This window comes from Cyprinodon tularosa, unplaced genomic scaffold (assembly GCF_016077235.1).
Source record: "Cyprinodon tularosa strain WSP-4 unplaced genomic scaffold, ASM1607723v1 ctg389, whole genome shotgun sequence".
NCBI classification, from domain to species: domain Eukaryota; kingdom Metazoa; phylum Chordata; class Actinopteri; order Cyprinodontiformes; family Cyprinodontidae; genus Cyprinodon; species Cyprinodon tularosa.
Window position 1 is genome coordinate 382,184 of NW_024039106.1, and position 18,885 is coordinate 401,068.

Here is an 18,885-nt window from a genome sequence, read left to right on the forward strand (position 1 = left end):
AGGTATCGTAGTAGATTTACTTGAGTCAGAGAAAGAAAGAACAACACAAAGTAAAACTTTGTTAACTTTCTTAAAAAACTTTATCTTTCAAAGCATATTGGCCTCTTTACACCTGGTAAACAAGTTTTGCCACATTACTGCCACCTGCTGGGCTGGAGAGCATGCACATGTGGGAAAGAAATTAGGATCAAATGAAAAGCTTTGATTACAATTAGTTTTTTTCTGTTATTAATTATACTTAAACATTTAAGAAAATGTTACTAAATAGCGACCTTTATGAAGGAAATATGAAGACACAACCATAAAAGCCTGCAGACTTCTCCATTTTAAACTCCATCTCCACATAATGTTCAATTCCAGATGTTGCATTTGCTTGTTGACCCTATTATAAAATGTGACTGAACAGCAAGATTGACTGAAACTAAACCATTAAACTGTTAGATATACTTGTTTCCTTCGTTGAAATTATAGTTGTTAAAATCCATTTTCTGAGTGAAATTGGTGCACCATAGATAGATCTTTGTGTTATATTTTAAAATATTTTCACTTCCAGAAGGAGATCAGTTGAAAAATATTTGTAAAAAAAAATCACTTTAGCAAAAATGTTTTCATTAAAATCCAGTCCCTAAACAAATCCAAAAATTGGGCAATGCATTGACAGCTTATGCACTCTACATTAGCACTGCTGCGCTCACTCATAGTTTGCCTGAACTCCCACCTCACAAACTCAGTTGTTTGTCTGTTAAGCTGCAGTGGGAATTAGTTTAAAATAGCAAACCCTGCAGTTAAGGGAGAGTAGTTTGGATGTAATTCATGCCTACAGTCATGCACTTTGAACCAAAGTGCATCTTAAAGTGTGCTGCCAGTTCTGACCTATCCACAGGAGGTTGACGAGCCTTCACATCGGACATTTTTGCACAGTTATTTCCCTATTTGGTAAACACACATGGCCTTGGCAGGAAGCTCTGAATAACTGCTCTGATGTTTACAAGTTGAACACCAAGAAAACCCGGCAAGTTCAGTTATGTTTTGCTAGTTTTCTTTTAGCTTTTGGTCATTTTTTGTTGAAAAAATGTAGAGGTTAAAGCACCACCTGCAACTTTTGTGGCAAGTAAACCAAATACATTTGGTCATATTGATTTCACAAAGATCAGTTTCAGTTTGGATGAAAAGAATTTTTAAAAAATCAGTTATTAATATTTGATACAGATATTTTTAGTTGAATTTGACCCAGACTTAAACTGAGCCATATAAATGTAAAACTGAGATATAAATGTAATTTTTTTCTAAGCCAATCATGGATCAGCTTCTCTGTCCTGCTTAGGAAGAGCTATTTTAATATGTCTATTGTTTATGCAGTGTTTTGCTGGTTAGGGTTATATATAGTTAATGCAACAACCACTTTGCAATTTTCATTGAGATATGATATCAGCTTCTTAGAAACTCCCAGACATTTGCTTCTTTTCAAGCTTTATACAAATGCATGAGAGTTAAGTGCTCTGTAGTGCATTTCAAAGAAGCTCTGCTTGTGTTTTTGTGAAACAGCATATGCAAGAATGTTAGTAAAGACATTTGTAAATGAGCATTCATTACCACACTTGCACGGATGACACAGTGCTCAGCTGTCACCTCCAGGCAGCATTATTGCTCATAAAAATGCACAGACAAGGGAGCACTGTACAAAATGATAAAAGAGAGCAGAGACATTGCTTAATGTTTAGCAGATCTTAATTCAAATAAAAGGAGGAGGATCAAAAAGTATGTACAGTTATTAAAATAAGATCTGTGATAAGGTCAAATGTTTCTTCTTTTCTGATCCCCTGATAATTTTTCTTACCATCATTGCAACAGAGAATGCCTATCGTAAATAACAAAAAAAATAGCTGCAATATTACAGCAAAAACAATTAACTAAACTTCCTTCCTCCCTTTGCTAAACAAGGAATTTTCCAAACAAGCTAATATGTCTGTGATACCATTATGTTTCAAAGTGTTAAAGTTGAAAAAACCTTTAAATTAGACATTTAGACTAATCAGATGATCTTACAGTCTTTGAAAACAAAACAAAAAAAAAATCCAGAAATTCTTCCTCCTTGTGTATATTAGCCCCAGCTCTCCCTCTCTACCAGGACTTTGTCATTGCTTCATATTAACCAGCCCATGTATGACTGCTCTGTCGGATCCTTTGTTCTTATCTCCGTTGATAGTGTTCCATCAGGAGGTTTTTCAATCTGTAGATTGCAATTGAGGCTATGATTGAGTTGTTTTGGATGACAATCAAGCTTGACTGCATCTTATCGCTGTCACTCTTGCCTTGTTTTTTTTTTCTTTTTTCTTCCTTCCTTTCCTCCTTCAGCCTCTAATCTTCTCCTTAGGTGACCACCGATGGTTTTAGTTACCTTTTTATATAATCATAACTGGATGCCGCTGTGGGCGACAGTGGCGTCGAACAAAGGAGTTTGTCTTGCAACCAGAGGGTTGTCTGTTCAAGCTCCGGCTCTGGATTTCAGTGTCGTTGTGTCCTTAAGCAAAACACTTCACCTGCATTGCCTACTGATGGTGGTTGGAAGGAGTGGTGGTGTCAGTGTACGGCAGCCTCGCTTCTGTCAGTGAGCTCCAGGGCAACTGTGGCTACAATGTAGTTTGCCATCATCAGTGTGTGAATGGGTGAATAACTGAATTGAAAAGCACTATATAAGTACAGGCCATTTACCATGTACGTTGCATATAGGGAGCTGCTTTTCTCAGTGGGCATCAGTTGCTTTGAGAGGCTCAGCCAGGACACATGATAGAAAATAGGCTGTTTTCACCTGCCAAGCTAAAAACCACTCAGCATTTACAATAACTCTACATACTCATGAGCTGAGTGGTCATCAATCAGGGCTTGATATTTTTAGATTTAATTACCAGGCTTGTGCTTCTTGCATTAATAGCTCTGAAAATGCCTAAACCAAACTGCACTTTTAAAAAATGTCATTTCAAATCCATTTTTTATATGATCCAGCCACTTTGGAAGATACATCTAAACTACTGAGATGATCATTATCTCATTAAGATCCAGGGCTGTTTTCCCAACAGTGCAGGTCAGGTATTGCTCAGCCCTCCTGAGAGCCAATTAAGATATTATGCAGCACTCCAAATCACATACAGACAGTTACAGCCAGTTATTTCTATGTGGACGTCTGATTTGCTTATTTCATTTATTTCATAAATCTCCATATCTGTTTATACCTCTCGTGCTGCATTGGCTGTCCCTGGTGGAAGTTTTGTGCCCTGTTTAGCCATCTCTAAAGTGTCAGAGATCTTTTATGTTCAAGCTGCAATTTGTTGGGAGTTGGCCTTTTCTTTGCTTGAACAAGCCCATTACCAGCAGATTTAACTCTGGTTACACATGGAAAAAGCTCAAAAGATGTCACATGAGAGAACTGGGAGGAAATGGCTCAGGGCTTCCTATAATGATCCATAGAGGAAAAACAAAAGTTTATGGAATAGTAAATAAATCCCAAGTTTAATGCCTGCACTACACAGTATGGTAAACCCAGGGAGACTGATTAATTTCTTGGGATCCCTGGGAAAAATCTAACAAAAGTAGTGAGTTGTTTTAACAAACATTGACATCATTATTAGGACCTCTGCTTCTTAGTCTTTGGACAGCATCTACTACAGCAAGCATGAAGCATTTAGAGATAGAGCATCATAACATTTTTAAAAGTACAGATCCACGAGCATGGCTCTATCCTAATAGAGCTAGTAGAGCTGGGAAAAAAAACATGTTTACATCTGAGATGGAAAGAGAGAAACAGATTTTTATTTAGTCATAGAAATTAGGCTGGCCAATACATTAACTTTCTAGCTTTTTTATTTACTCCTGTTTAACCCTTCCTTTACATACTACTAACTGCCATATTAAGATGGATGCCCATGAACCCTGGTAAATTAAATTTTAACACGAGTAACTGGGTTACATTTTTTTTTTTCTAGATGAAGTTGATCACCTCTGGTTTGGATGTTTACACCCATTTTTTCATGCAAGTTAAAAAAAATTGCATAGGACAAATAAAATCTATCAATGTGGACTATAGAGAATGTAAAGGGGCATATGTCCACCATGTCTGTGTGGGGTCTGCATGGACTCCAGCAACTGATTGAAAAAAAATATAAAATAATTCCTCAATAATATTGTTAAAGTAACATCGGCATAGCAACCCACAGAAGCTAAAATCTGGCTGGACAAAAAGAAAAAAAAAGCAACCATATAAATGTAATGGAACATTACATTTCATAGAGGAACATTAAAGCTTAGGTTGCGAATGTTGGTGAGTGTTACTAATTACTTTACATAGGTATGGATAGTTTGTTTTAAGGCCATAATCGTAACAAACGGAAGCAGAGGAGGCAGAATTCAGCAAGTCAAGATCTGAGATAACAGGTTAGGGAGGCATTACACCTTTGGTCACAAACCTTTTTTACAATACTGAAACAGACTTGGAAAGTGACTGGCGGCTCCTGTTGGCAGGTCACTGGTGAAGCAAGATGTGACTCAGAATGCTTAAGAGCAGTTCAGATGGTCAAAGGACAGGTATTGGGTCAGAACCAGGATGGCAGTGAGAGGCAGGATGATCAGGAGGAATAACCAGAGTCTAGGGTCCCAGAACAGATCCAGGGTCATAGGTCACAGAAATCCAAACAGCACAACTAAACAGGTTCAACAGGAGTTAAGTAGGCTAAGAGAATCAGAGTGCAGAATTGGTCAGAAAAAGACAGGTGTTCAGAAATGCTGGATTAAACTCACCAGTGGCTCATAGTACTCTGGCAACAGTGAGTAGTCTGAGAGCTTGTTATATAGCCAGAGGTGCAAGTGGATCAGATGAAGGCTTAGAAAATGGGGCGCAGCTACGCAGCTATGGTGAATCAGACCAGCACTAGTGGTGCTAATAGCTGCACAGAGTTTTTTCTTTATTTCATCTGTTATATATTTTCAGACAGAAAGTTTTAAAACCTACTCAGCACAACAGGTTAAATCTTTGTGGACAGCATCTTTATCAACCATTCCTAACTGCCAGTTAAAAGCTTTGACACCCCGGGGTCGGACAGGGCCTAGTTGCCTTCCTCATGTCTCTCCATTAATCTTAGAGTCCCAGACTAGAGCCTCCTTTAGTACCAGAATGATGTTTGTTACCTTCGTGATCATGCCTCTCTACTACAGATTGTGTTTTTTACAGAAAAGCCAGAAGGAATTGTATTACACAACCAATTACAGTCATGGGTTTATTGCCACATTAGCTAACAGTAATAAACAGACCGGTCCTGTTCATAATTTTTATGGACAGGATTTCTAGGCGCAGCCAAGGACCGGAGGGGGTCTGGTTTGGGGAACAGCGGATCTCGTCCCTGCTTTTTGCGGATGATGTAGTTCTGCTGGCTCCCTCCTGCCAAGACCTACAGCGTGCGCTGGGGCGGTTCGCAGCCGAGTGTGAAGCGGCCGGGATGAGAATCAGCTCCTCCAAATCCGAGGCCATGGTTCTCGACCGGAAAAAGGTGGCTTCTCCCCTTCAGGTTGGAGGAGAGTCCCTGCCTCAAGTGGAGGAGTTCAAGTATCTTGGGGTCCTGTTCACGAGTGAGGGAAGAATGGAGCGGGAGATCGATAGACGGATCGGTGCGGCTGCTGCAATAATGCGGACGCTGCACCAGTCTGTCGTGGTGAAGAGAGAGCTGAGCGAAAAGGCAAAGCTCTCAATTTACCGGTCGGTCTACGTTCCTACCCTCACCTATGGTCATGAAATCTGGATCATGACCGAAAGAACGAGATCCCGGATACAAGCGGCTGAAATTAGCTTTCTCCGCAGGGTGGCTGGGCTCTCCCTTAGAGATAGGGTGAGGAGCTCGGTCATTCGGGAGAGGCTCAGTGTAGAGCCGGTTCTCCTCCACATCGAGAGGAGTCACTTGAGGTGGCTCGGACATCTTCTTCGGATGCCCCCTGGACGCCTCCCTCGGGAGGTGTTCCAGGCACGTCCCACCGGGAGGAGGCCCAGGGGACGGCCCAGGACACGCTGGAGAGACTGTGTCTCTCGGCTGGCCTGGGAGCGCCTAGGGCTTCCCCCAACAGAGCTGGAGGAGGTGTCTGCAGAGAGGGAAGTCTGGGAGTCTCTGCTTAGTCTGCTGCCCCCGCGACCCGGTTCCGGATAAAGCGGGAGACGACGAGAGTACGAGAATAAATTGGATTCATGAACTAAAATTAAATTATAAAAGACGCAGCTGTTGCAACTAGATAAACTGTCAAAATGTGGATAAAGTCTAAGTGAACAGATTAATTAATAAGCTGATTATTTTAATCAACAAAGCGTGATGGGCTCTGAGATGTGTGAAATGTACATTTTTGTGTTTAATCAATGATGTTACTGGGCTATCATTTCAACATGTACGAAGGTTTTGCCATTTGTACCACATGTTTTCCTTCCTTCCTTCTATACCATGTTGTATATGGTATAGAAGGTTGTTATTTCATGCATTGCTTTGTTTTTTTGTTTTTTTCCCAGATGTTCTCTGCTCTAAATGAACAACACACTGCTTGTTATTTTCCCTCCATATCACAGTTATATACTACTTCCAGCTTTTCTTTCACATGATATCCTAAAAAAAACAATGACTTATAAGTATTTGGTTGTCATGTCACAAAATCTGATAATTTTCAGGAATCCTTTTACAGTGAAATTTATCCTAGAATAATTATTCTAAATGTGTCACCTTAATTCTAAAAAGTCAAGAAAACAGGAATTTAGTTTACACTTTGATGTTTGGACTTTTTAATAAAGATGACTCAAAAGTTAAAGGGGTTCGATTTGTTTGAACAAATATGGAACTGAAATGTGTTTTTTTTATACACCTAGTTTTACCACATTGTGTCAATAATTATATATGGTCCTGTAGATCTTTGGAGAATAGAAACAAGGTTTGTAAGACTGAAAACCCGAACTGAACTTTAGTTGAAACAGACTGAAAGAGATTGCAGATTTAGAAAAGGAAAAGTTCTGTCTTAAATTTTAAGACTGTTCATCAAACGTATTATGCTTAACCCCCAGATTCTACATCCTCTGTGTTTGCTCTGCTCCATCCGCCCACATCTGCCCAACAGAGCATTTCTGTTGTTATGTTAAGTAATAGGAATGGTTCGACATTCTCCATGACTACCCCAAATGTCCCTTTCCATGGACCCGCTCTTCGTCCTTCACCTTCAAAATACGCAATAACTCTAATTTTATGTTCCGCTCCAAGTCCTAGGCAGACTTTTACTTATGGATGGATTTGATCATTTTTAGAAAAGGGTTTTCTTGATTCTGAGGCATGCATTTTCTAATTCCCTAAGACACTGTGAGGGACACAATGTGAGGGAGAGGACAAACTTTCCAATATTTTGAACTGAACTATGTTCATGTAATACTGAAAATGTAGCAGCTTGATTAATATGCTTTCAAAATGATGTGGGGCCTAGGAGCTTAGCAGTTGTTTGAGCTGTCATTTGCTTTTTGCAGAAAGAAAGAGTATTTGTCCAAAAGCCTCATGATCCTTAGGTAAAGATTTCATGAAATGGTAAAAAGTATTCCTAAAACGACTTACTTAGTAATCATGTTTCTTGCTGAAAGTTCGTTGAAGCAGTTATCCTAGTTATTTTCCAATACATTCATTTTTTTAAAGGTATAAAAAGCTTTTTTTTTTTTCTCAATAAATATAAAAGTATTGGATACCAGGTTTTAGGGGACACATCTGTGTCATTTGCTGAAAAGGCTGAATAGTTGAAATAGCACAGAGTAAAATGAAGGAATTTAGTCCCAAAAGAGTGTAACTGCCATCACTTAATTCAAAGTTATCCTGAATACCTCTAAAAGCATTGCTAGGAACAGAAGAGGTTTCGTAAAGCTGTGTTCTCATTGTGGCAGTCTGATGTGATTCATCACATTTTACATTCATTGCAGCAGACAGTCACATCCCTGAAGGAGAAGGATATCTGTCAGGACACCTCTGTATGTGACCAAAGTCTTTTTTTCTTTCTCTTTTCAGTGTGTGTCTCTTCTGTTGCATATGTATTTGCTCTTTTGAAAAGATTGTTTTTAGCCAGCTTGAATTAACTGTAAACAAAGCTCATTGTGTGGGTGTAAGGCAGTTTGGGAAATTGAAACCTTCACATTTGATCAGATCAATCAAACTTTCTCTCTAGTTTCTGTAGTCTAAATGTTTTTTTTTTTCTTTTGTACCTTATCAGTATGCTAGAAGAGGTGAGTCATTTGCTCCATTTGTTTATTTGAATCTCAGCATTTCTGTATAGGCCCTGACAAATGCAAAAACAAAAATATAATGAAGAACCCAAAACAACACAAAACAGATTAGAGACAGGTATATTCTGGAACCTGCAATTTATTTATTTATTTTTATAGATAAAATCAATTGGCAACAAAGGAAACTGCAGAACAGAGAACCAGGTACAGATCAAGGCAAGATAAGAATAGCATGTAATAGCACCTATATATATTTATATATATATATATATATATATATATATATATATATATATATATATATATATATATATATATATATATATATATATATATAGGTATATAGCTACAAAAGCTAAAAGAGAAAGCACCCAAAACAAATAAAAACTTAAAGGTATAGTGGAGGATCTTCGCAAACTTTTGAAAAGACCCGCCCTCTCCACTTAAAAAAAAACACGTGCAAGAGCAGCATGAGCCCATTTCTCCTTTTGCACGCCTTGTTAAAAAGTTGCTGTTTGCATCACTCATACAAGCTTACTTTCTTAAAGAAAATTCGCAATTTTTCTACTAAGGACAGCTTAGCAGGTAGGATAGCTCTACGTAAACATATCACCAGAATGATTGACAATAAGAAGGACCACTTATTTGGATTATCCACCCGAAAAAAGAACTTCCTCCACTATACCTTTAAGTTAAAGAATTGTCAACAACTGCACGAAATGATACTAGATATTTAAGATAAAGTACAGAGAATATGCTAAAATACTAAATAAGATAAACTTTAATTTAAGCAAATAAAGAGGGGCCAGCTTAACAAATGGCTTATCTAAAAATTAATTAGCTCTTTATGGTGTTCCAATGTTTCAAATAGAAATGATTAATGAAAAAATATTGTTTGGAATGCATTCTTTCAATAGCAAATACATAAATATAAGCTAAGGGGTGCTGTTGTAACCCTAAAGACATTTTATTATTGCTAGTATTAATTGAATCTACTCCATTGAAAATAGTCTTTTTTTATGCTTATACATTTTTTTCTCATCACAATAATCCTACTAGCTTTTTTAAAGTGGTCTAATTAATCCTCAGAGAAATTAAACTTTCCCTCTGCCAATGTTATCTGTTGATGTAAAAAAAAGTTTTTATAGAGACATCTAAACAGCCTGAATTTTAAACTCAAGTTACTAAGTTGGATATTATTCACTTATAATTTGCAGATATTGAACATGCCTCTTTTCCGGAATACCTTTGCTGTGGTGTATATTGGTAAAAAGAAAAAAAAAAAACTTAAATAACATGTGACACCTCTTACTAAAAGCATTCCTTCCTGTTTTATTCAGTGTCATGTTTCATTTAGGATTGGAGAAACAGAAACTACATTTAAATATATTAAATGTAAAATACGTGTTCTGGAAAGATGACATGCAGCATCTCAGCTACAGGGAAGCCAGGATGCAGCAGCTGAGCAATGCAAAAAAAAAAAAAAAACCCACCAAGCTTTGAATGTGAGGCTTGTCTAAAATCTCCTTATATGTCATGCTTTGTCCGTCATTGATTGATACAGCTTTATTAAACCACAATCCAGTACAGAGACACAGACTGTGTGGGTGATGGAGTGAGTAAATAATCTGTCACATCTTCACCTGAATCACACATATAGAAATACTCTAATGAGAAAGTGATGCCTGCTGGTAAGAAAAGGGCAGAAGAGAAATTTCACCTTGTTCACTATCGATTGTGTTGGGTAGATCATTTAAACAATTCAATTACAGCAAAAGCCTTTGTAGCGGGGAATTGATCTCCTTTTTTCCTCTGGTGTTCACTTAGTTTACATCTTTAGTGCATGTTCTCCAAAGTGAAGAGTGGTTACTTGTTGTACCGTGGCTGCATTTGCTAAACCTTAAAGGTTGCAAACTGTGCCTCACAAGAGCAACAATGCAAACTATCTGTTTTCTCTGCTATCAGCCTGTTACACCTAGAAGGTAGTAACTGAATGTTGGCCTTTTTCCAGTCTGTGCAACATTGTGGCTACCTTCTAGGCATTAGACTGTAAAGGGCTTTGCATGAATATTCTATTTAGGTATGCCACTTTGTAATTCATTTTAGTGGAGCCTTGCTGAATTGAATAGAATTTAGAATGACTAAGGTTCCAGTGTGTTCTGTGTGAACCAGCATTAAGACTGGACTTTCAAAACTTAAGAGACACCTACACATGCAGATGAGAATCATGGATGGAGTAATTTTTGTTGTCTCCAGCCACACGACAAGCATAGCACTACAAACTACTGTACACTCGGACCAATTTCATCCAGAACATTAGCTATCAGACGGGAAACCTTGCCAAACTTCTCGAGATCCAGCATGACTTCTTAGTAAACAAACTCAGCAGACGAAGCAGATACAGTGGTGATAGTGTGTGGGCTTATTTTATCAGAAAAAAAATGACATAAAAAGAAAAGGCGTTGCATGAAAGAGTGGCGGCAGCACTGATTCTGTTGATTGCAGTTCAGCAAAAGCCTGTTAATCAGCTTTCAATGAAAATGAGCTGTGCTGAAACAGGAATCCTCTAAAACCTGCAGGACAGCGGCCATAAGGGACTGACTGTGGGCATGCCTAGGTTATAGTGCAGATGATGAAGGCAAAATATACAACACAGTATACAAGGTAGGAAGGAAGTAAAACATGGTACAAAGGGCAAAAAGAGAAAGAATGGCAGGTCACAAAGCTAGAAACAGTCAAAGCAAGGACACCAGGAAAGAATGATTGAACCACGGAAAAAAAGGGAAAATAGAGGTAACACAAAGAACGTAAGAAGAATTGTAAGGGAAAGGAACAAAAAAGCAAGGCTGGCATGAAAAGGAAAGGTAGTATGCAAGGAAGAAAGAAATAATAGAGCAAATAATAAAAGAAGAAAGGACATCAGGAATTGTGAGTGGAAGCAATGACAGAAGGGGCTATACACGAAGAGAGGAAGGTAAGAAGAAAAACATTAAGTAAAGCAGGGATGAAAGAAGAAGGAACAAAAATCTAGAGAATAAATATTTTTCTTTTCCATATTCATCTGTGTAAAATTTCAATTATATTATTGACTTTTTAAGACACCGTAGATAACCTGGATGCAGGCAGTTGCCAAACAGCTAACTGAGGGCTCCCCATTCATCACCACAGTCCTTCGGTGTGACACCTCCCTCCCTCCCATCCCCTCTGTTTGCTCCTTTATTAGAGGGTGTGAAGTGGTCTTTGAATTTGGTTCCTGGTCCCTTTTCTCTGCCGCCAGCAGTAGTTCGATGCTGGGCAGGAAAAGAAATATGGACCTGCTGAACGATATTTCACTGGCACCAGCTTGACATTGATGGATAGAGGATCATTAGACGTTTGCCAGTTTGCTTGGGCGTGGAGTTATTTTCAGCAATAATGTATGGGAAGAGAGAGCAGAGGTTGGAGGAGGCTATATGATCTCAGAGGCCCATGAATTCAGCACATTGGAGCTCTGAACAAGTCTTGAAGCACAATGTGGGCGTCAAAAAAACGGTAAAGCAAATTATATCAAAGATTTAGCTTTTGTTCTCAGCTTAATGTTTATTGTGGACTCATGGAGTTTGGATTCACCATTAATCTTTTATCATTTGGTCTAGTCATTTTCATAATGTTATTTCTTTTTTTAAGGGAACATGGAAAAGCATTCCTAATGAAGACAATCAAACTACAAAGAAATTTATATTCCACAGGAAGCTGTTGAAATTGAATATTTCTAACTGAGAAAATAAGAAAAAAAAAATCTTTACTGTGTTATAGTGCTATTCCTTAATCAAAATCATGCACAAAGTGGTATTTGCTTTATTCATGCATGCCTGAGTACTCGTCATGAATTCTGCAATCTCAACAGCAGCCCCTTCTTTTCCCGAAAAAGTGAGTGGCCTTTCCATTTCTACATAGGAAAGTGCGCCCTTGTGAGGCGCATACCATTAAAACTCATAAGACCCACAAAGCTCTTCTTTAGATAGATTACAAAATCTGAGACCTCTGAAAAACACCTTTTTGCAAGTTAGACATTAGCTAAAAAACGACTATCATGGAGATGCAGATTAGGTGCTAAAAGAGCCATTAATCTCAATTTAGTTGTGCCTAACATGTCTGCTTGCTGATCAAAAGAAGTATCCATGGTTTTTACTGGGCAGGTGCAGCGCGGTCTATGTAGGTGCTTCCTGGAGCAGGTAATCACAATTCTCCAGGAGAAGAAGAGGCTGCTGGTTAGAGAGCAGATTTCTCAAGGATTACTTAGACTTGCATGAATCCCACTATGGGCATAATGTTGATGACGGGATAGGGTTATAACATAGGAACATACCGTTTTTTCTGAACTATAAACCACTTTTTTTCACGCTTTGCACCATGCAGCTTATGAGAAGCTGTGGCTTTTCTGTTGATTTTTCCTAACTGCCAGAGGTGGAAGTCAAAGTTGGAAATGAAAGAATAAGGTGCTCATTTTCATTTCACACAAGAACATGCTAGCAGCAGGCAAGATGAAGAACAATTGTCTGGAATTTACACATTTTGACATTTATTTGCTGCATTAAACCTACGAAACCAATAAAGAGACTGTCCTCAACTCCTGCAGAGCTGAAATAAAGAGCGGACGAAGCCCCATCTTTCAGTAGAAGCTTTAAGTGCTTCAAGCACTAAGCTCCAGTTAACGGGAACCAGCATTGTTCTTCGTCAATGCTCTAGGGCAGGGGTCTGCAACCTGCGGCTCCGGAGCCACATATGGCTCTTTGGACCCTCTCCAGAGGCTCTTAATAGTGGCTAAAATGTATATAAAGAGCTAAATAATTTACTATAATATATACCGGTATCAATAGCTTTAGCATTTTTTATAAGATGAAAAAGAATGAGATTAAAAGAACCAGAAATATGTTTTAAGAGACATTTTTCTATGAATTAGCTTGAAATTTATACGTTTTAACATAAAAAATAGATGAACTGATTGTTTGAGATGGCAACAACTAATTTCCTATACAAGATAAAAAAAAAAGGTTTTCTAGATAAAGTCATGGTATATTTTGTGGCTCTAAACAACTTTTATTTGGTCGTACTCTGGGCAAAACGGCTCTTTGGATATGAAAGGTTGCAGACCCCTGCTCTAGGGGCTATATGTAGAGCTCCCCCTACAGGTTTGGTTGGAGAAAGTTCAGTATGTATCAGCAGCTTATAGTGCACACTATGCTCCGGAAAATATGGGAGTTTATTTAGCAGAATATAGGTCCCTTTATAAACAGCTGAAATACTGTCTCCCTGGTTTTCTGGTCAGGGTAAAGACGTTCAAGCCATATGAGTTAAATCTCAACATCTCCTTCACCTTTCCTTATTACTTTAACCAACCAGCACAAATAAACCACATTATCCAGTAGAACACACTTAAGCTTATCACCTTCTTTCTCTTTGGCAGTGATGGTTCTGCTGATTGTAACAATGCGCCGGAGAAGGAAGCAGCCCTTGATCCTGGAGGAGGAGAGGGACATCAGAGAGAACATTGTCCGTTATGATGACGAAGGAGGGGGAGAGGAGGACACAGAGGCCTTTGACATGGTCACCCTTCGCAATCTCAACATCATTAGAGATCCCACAGTGCGGCGAGACGTCACACCTGACACTCCCACATTCTACCATTACACCTCTGCTTCACGGCCACCCTACAGGTCACTGCCAGACAATGTTGTGTTTCGAGAGTTCATTTGGGAGAGGCTGAAGGACGCTGATGTGGACCCCACAGCTCCCCCATATGATTCCCTGCAGACATATGCCTTCGAAGGCAGCGGTTCTGTAGCTGAGTCGCTGAGTTCTTTGGAGTCATTAAGTACGGATTCAGACCAGAACTACGACTACCTCAGCAATTGGGGGCCGCGCTTTAAGAAGTTGGCTGATCTGTATGGCAACAGTGACAGTGGCAATGTGCTATCATAGCCTCCAAATGTCTCTCTTTACAGTTCTGGAACTTTCATACGTGAGTAATATATTGTCAGAGCAAGTGGTTTTGTCTACCTTGGTGCAGCTAAGGAAAAGATTCAAAGACAACACAAGCGATTGAAGGGAAAACGCTTTAACTTCAAAGGTTTTTTTGGTTTGTTTACCTCCCTGTATGGGCTTTAAAAAGCTTGCCATGGTGAGTTTTGACACTGACTTCAAAAGTGGCTTGACTGAGGAGGAAGCCTTGTGTGCAAAAGACATTAAAGGTTTCATATTTTTGGGCCGGAGTCCAACCGCTGACTGCAAAATGCATTACACGTGGAAGCTGTTTTCTTTTTTTTTATAGGGAGAAACCTGTCCTTTCATTCTGTTGATGGGCACAGGCACAACACTCCTGCTTTGATGCATTCCTTTGCTATCTCTGTGCTAAAAAACAAAAAGTTTCTCATGAAAGGCTGTCCCCCTGGCAGCTAATCAGTAGTCTCTGGACTACCCAGATGAAATATGAGAACAATTTATGTTTCTTATTTCTGTTTTTTTTTTCTCTCTCTCTCTCTCTTTTTTTCTTTTTTTTTTGCTGAAGAAAGTTGAAAATGGCCTGTATTTTATAAATCTTAACACCCAGAGCCACATTAGTCTTGGACTCAGTCATGCCTTTTAAAGTTACTAGCCAGACCTGTTTGTAAAAGCTGATCAAATTCACTTGATATATTAGCACCTATAATGCAGCATTTGTTTCAGTATTTTGTTGTAAATCACTGTAGAAAAACAAAAAAAAAAGAAATCTAAAAGGATGTCCCTAGACTACATGAATTTATGTTGATATCAAAAAGGGGTAAATCATTTAGTTTAGGACCTAGCAAACAGGGATTTTTATCACATCTCTGTTTATTGTCAGATTTTGACCTATCAATTTTAGCCAATTACAAATTCTCTTTAGGAATTTTAATTAGCAGGCTAATAAATATTTTACAGCCTTACTGCTTTGATTTTTCATAATGCATTTGTATTAAGAGCAAAGACAGCATTACCTTATTGTATTTGACCCACTCTTATGCTTTTTTAAAACCATGAACAAATTGTTAGAGCTCAAACTGTTATTTCAGATTTTTGTATTTGTAATTGTCATGAATTGCAGTTAGTTTTAAATATTCTGTCTCCATACTGTATGTATTCACTAAATATTAGAATATTATGATTCTTATATTAGCTTTGAGATTTTCAAACAGCTATACACTTTTCCAAATCCAACATATTCTATAGGGTGAGTGTGGTATGTTCAACCTTCTTGCACTCTGCTAAAGGTAGCTACGGGTCAGTCTGCACCTCTGTCAGGTTAGAGAAATTACTCCAAGGTTGGGTAAAATCTGTCTTTTTTTCCATTTGATTTAAAAAAAAATGGGTAAAAAATCATGAAAAATCGAAAGTCGGAACTGTCGGATAAGCAGAATGTACATTACTCGCTAAAGTCTAGATTTATTTTGTAGTAGCCTCAATGAACAGCAAACACACCACTAAAAATATATATTGTTAGAACCAAATGTAACATACTGTTGGGGAAATTTTAAGAGAAGTTCATTAGTTAGGCTATGCAGAAAGGTTAGTTATTTGGGTAGCACTCATATAGGGATTAATAATACATACTTTCCATAGAAGATGTAAAATGTATTTATTAATTTTTCATACAATAATATCTACCCTACAGAAGAGAGACCTCTTTCCACTAGATGATAGGTGTTTGCACATCATATTTTTTAAGAGCTGCTTCTTTGAACCATGCTTTTCTTTCCATGTTTTTCTATTTGTCAGCAGCTGAGTTCTTTTTTTCTCTTTAGGGCAGAAGGACATGTGTCAGTGCTACATGAAAGTACTGCATCAATGCCCAAATAATATTTATAATATGAAGATAAAATAAAACATGGAAAAACATAATTTTTCTTTTTAGCAAATTAACGCAAAAAGCTTAAAAAAGTCTGGTCAATATGTCATTCTTCATTTGATCTAAAAGAAGATTAGGATGAAAAAACAGTCCCACAGGTAGCTGCAATGCCACTGCAAAATCCATCACTACCAGAATCAATGATTGCCAGGAATACTCGCTTAAGATTAGCCAAATCCAGCCAGTTGGCTCTACTGTGAATGCTGCTGTCAGAGAGTCATGCCATCACCATCTTTCCTATAACTGTGCAGCCAAAAAAGATATGAATGCGTATAGGAGAAGTAAATATATTCATAATATACAATACATTGAATTAGTATGCATTCCTGAACTTGGAATGGTTCAGGATCATACCGTCTTGCTAAAACTGCTCATACGTTTCTTAATATCTCAACATTTTAGAATTTTACAATCAAAAAGAGTATTTTTGTTTTTCAGGGCCATTGAAGTTCTTCAGAGCTGATGGGAATAGATGGAGTTAAATTCAGTTCCGTCCTAAAGGCGCACCTATCCGAATCAGCACCAGACTGGAGACGTTGGAGAGAGGTGTACCTTCCAACAGGACAGCAAACAGACCCTAAAAAGATAGTTAAGGTTATATTTAAATGGTTTAGATCAAAATGTGTCTGTGTGTTAGAATGGTTCAAAGTTCAGACCAAGATCTAGTCAGTAAGCTTGACAATAGCTGTTTATAGGCAGTCATAATTCCTTTTTAGAATGTTTTAGTTATTTAGAAAAGAGAACTGGGCAAAAATCTGAATCCAAAGATGTGTGAAGCTGGTAGAGACTTTTTTAAAATGACTTCTGGGCTGTAATTGTAGCTTAAGATCATTTCCCAAAATACTGACACCAATTACAAGTTTAAAATGTACTATTTAGGTGGTATTTTTTTATGAAAAATTTATAAAATTGTATTTCTTTTTACAGGGTTGTCATCTAATTTGTGTTGGTCTTTCTCTACAAATTCCAAATATATTAAAGTGAAGTGTGGCATTGCAGATGACAATGTTGAAACGGTTTTATTTAAACTCTATTATATTGAAAGGCCAACCAATGTCTTTATCAATATGTGCATAAGCTTTACCATCTATAGGAGGACCTATTGTTGCTAAGAGACCCAGCACAGGTGTAAACAACTAATGTTGAATGAGTCAAAACTTGAATTCTTGCTCTGCCGGATGTCATTTGTTACCTCAAGAGGTCCAACAGAGTAAATCCTTTAAAATTTATGTTTTTGTACATCTGCTTTTGAAATCTTTATTTTGCAATTATTAATACATACTTAATCACTAAGCTGCATTTTATGATTGTACAGCTTTTTTCTATAAATAAATACATCTCTGGCTAGTATCTTTAACACTATATGACACACACATTCATACATATACAGTATAACCAAGTGCAGTAGTTGATGTGCTAAGGAAGTTGTGTGAATCATAAAAAGAACAACATCCATCAGTTTTATATATCATAAGACGACAAAGAGAAACACAAACGTTGTCTTGAAAGTGCATTTTGCAGATGTTGCAACGTAGTGTGTGTCTCTGTCTGTTTCTACTTCTGCCTTTCTATTACCTACAGTAAAAATCCTAAGCTATGAACTGTCTGGGTGTAATTGTTCAGATTTTCTATGAGGCTGGTGGTTCTGATTCAAGAGCCTTGATGATGGATTTTTATGTGTTGTGCTAGAGATTTATTCCACCTAGACTCTAGGAATAAAATAAGTATTTGTTTTTAAAGTGACAGACCTTAAAAAGGTCCGGTTTGTAAGTAATTTAATTTTGCTTCCGTAGTTTGCAAAGTCCAGCATAATGTCATTTGAAAATGAAATCTTAAAAAATGTATGGTTTGAATATTGATTGTGAAAGGACACACTGTATAATAATCATAATGTGCCAATTCTATTATTAGTTTTTTTTTTCAAGCTTAAACAAAGTTATGTTAGTGCTGGGTATGCACATGTGAAGCCACTATGTATTATTTATTTCAAAGAGGCAGAACTGTGGAAATGATGTTTTTATCTTTTTGCTGAAAATAAAATGACATTCGGTTCTTTAAAAGTCTTACAAGAATTTATTGGTTTGCTTATCCAAACTTTAAAGTAATCTCTGGCTAAAATCTACACATATAGTACCAGTAATAACCGATGCTTCTAAACCTGTTACCACGGTTAAGGACACTATAAAGCTAGAAATCGATAGAGAGGAGGCAGCTTTGTCTTTGTGATTGACAGAATATAAATGTACGTTGGATCACAGAGGGTTGTTTGCTACATCGGCACTTTATCTGGGAATACTGGTGAAGTTTACTTATAGATCCATGTATAACTATGGAAGGGGAACATGATATTAGCAAGTGCTGTGTACTGTTAGCAATGGAAATGAGTTAAAACTAAATCAGCTTGTTTCTTGTGTAACACTCTAAACACCTTAAGAGGTTATTCAAATTTATATACACTGAATAAAGCAGACCAGTAGACACAATTCAGGGAACTTGCCACCCTTTTCATGATGCAATTCCACCAGACTAATATATGATGTAAACCGCAGGAACAGAAAAGGTAATCACAATACTGCATACGCATGTGTTGTGAAAGATTACCAGAAGATTATGAATATATTATGAACATATTAATTAAATATAACTTCCAGTTATATTTAGATAATTTGATTTGAATAGATCATTCAAATCAAGGGTACAACAAATTAATTAT

The 18,885-nt window shown here is 37.6% G+C and overlaps 1 protein-coding gene across 1 annotated transcript in view; it reads left to right on the forward strand.

Annotated features, from left to right (window-relative positions):
* The window catches only part of cdh7a (cadherin 7a), a 219,914-nt gene extending 201,687 nt beyond the window's left edge, over positions 1 to 18,227 (forward strand). The window contains exon 12 of the mRNA XM_038297491.1: positions 13,716 to 18,227. Within this exon, the coding sequence (XP_038153419.1) occupies positions 13,716 to 14,230 (515 nt within the window). The 3' untranslated portion in view covers positions 14,231 to 18,227. The remainder of the gene's footprint in view (positions 1 to 13,715) is intronic.
* The last annotated feature ends 658 nt before the right edge of the window (positions 18,228 to 18,885 follow it).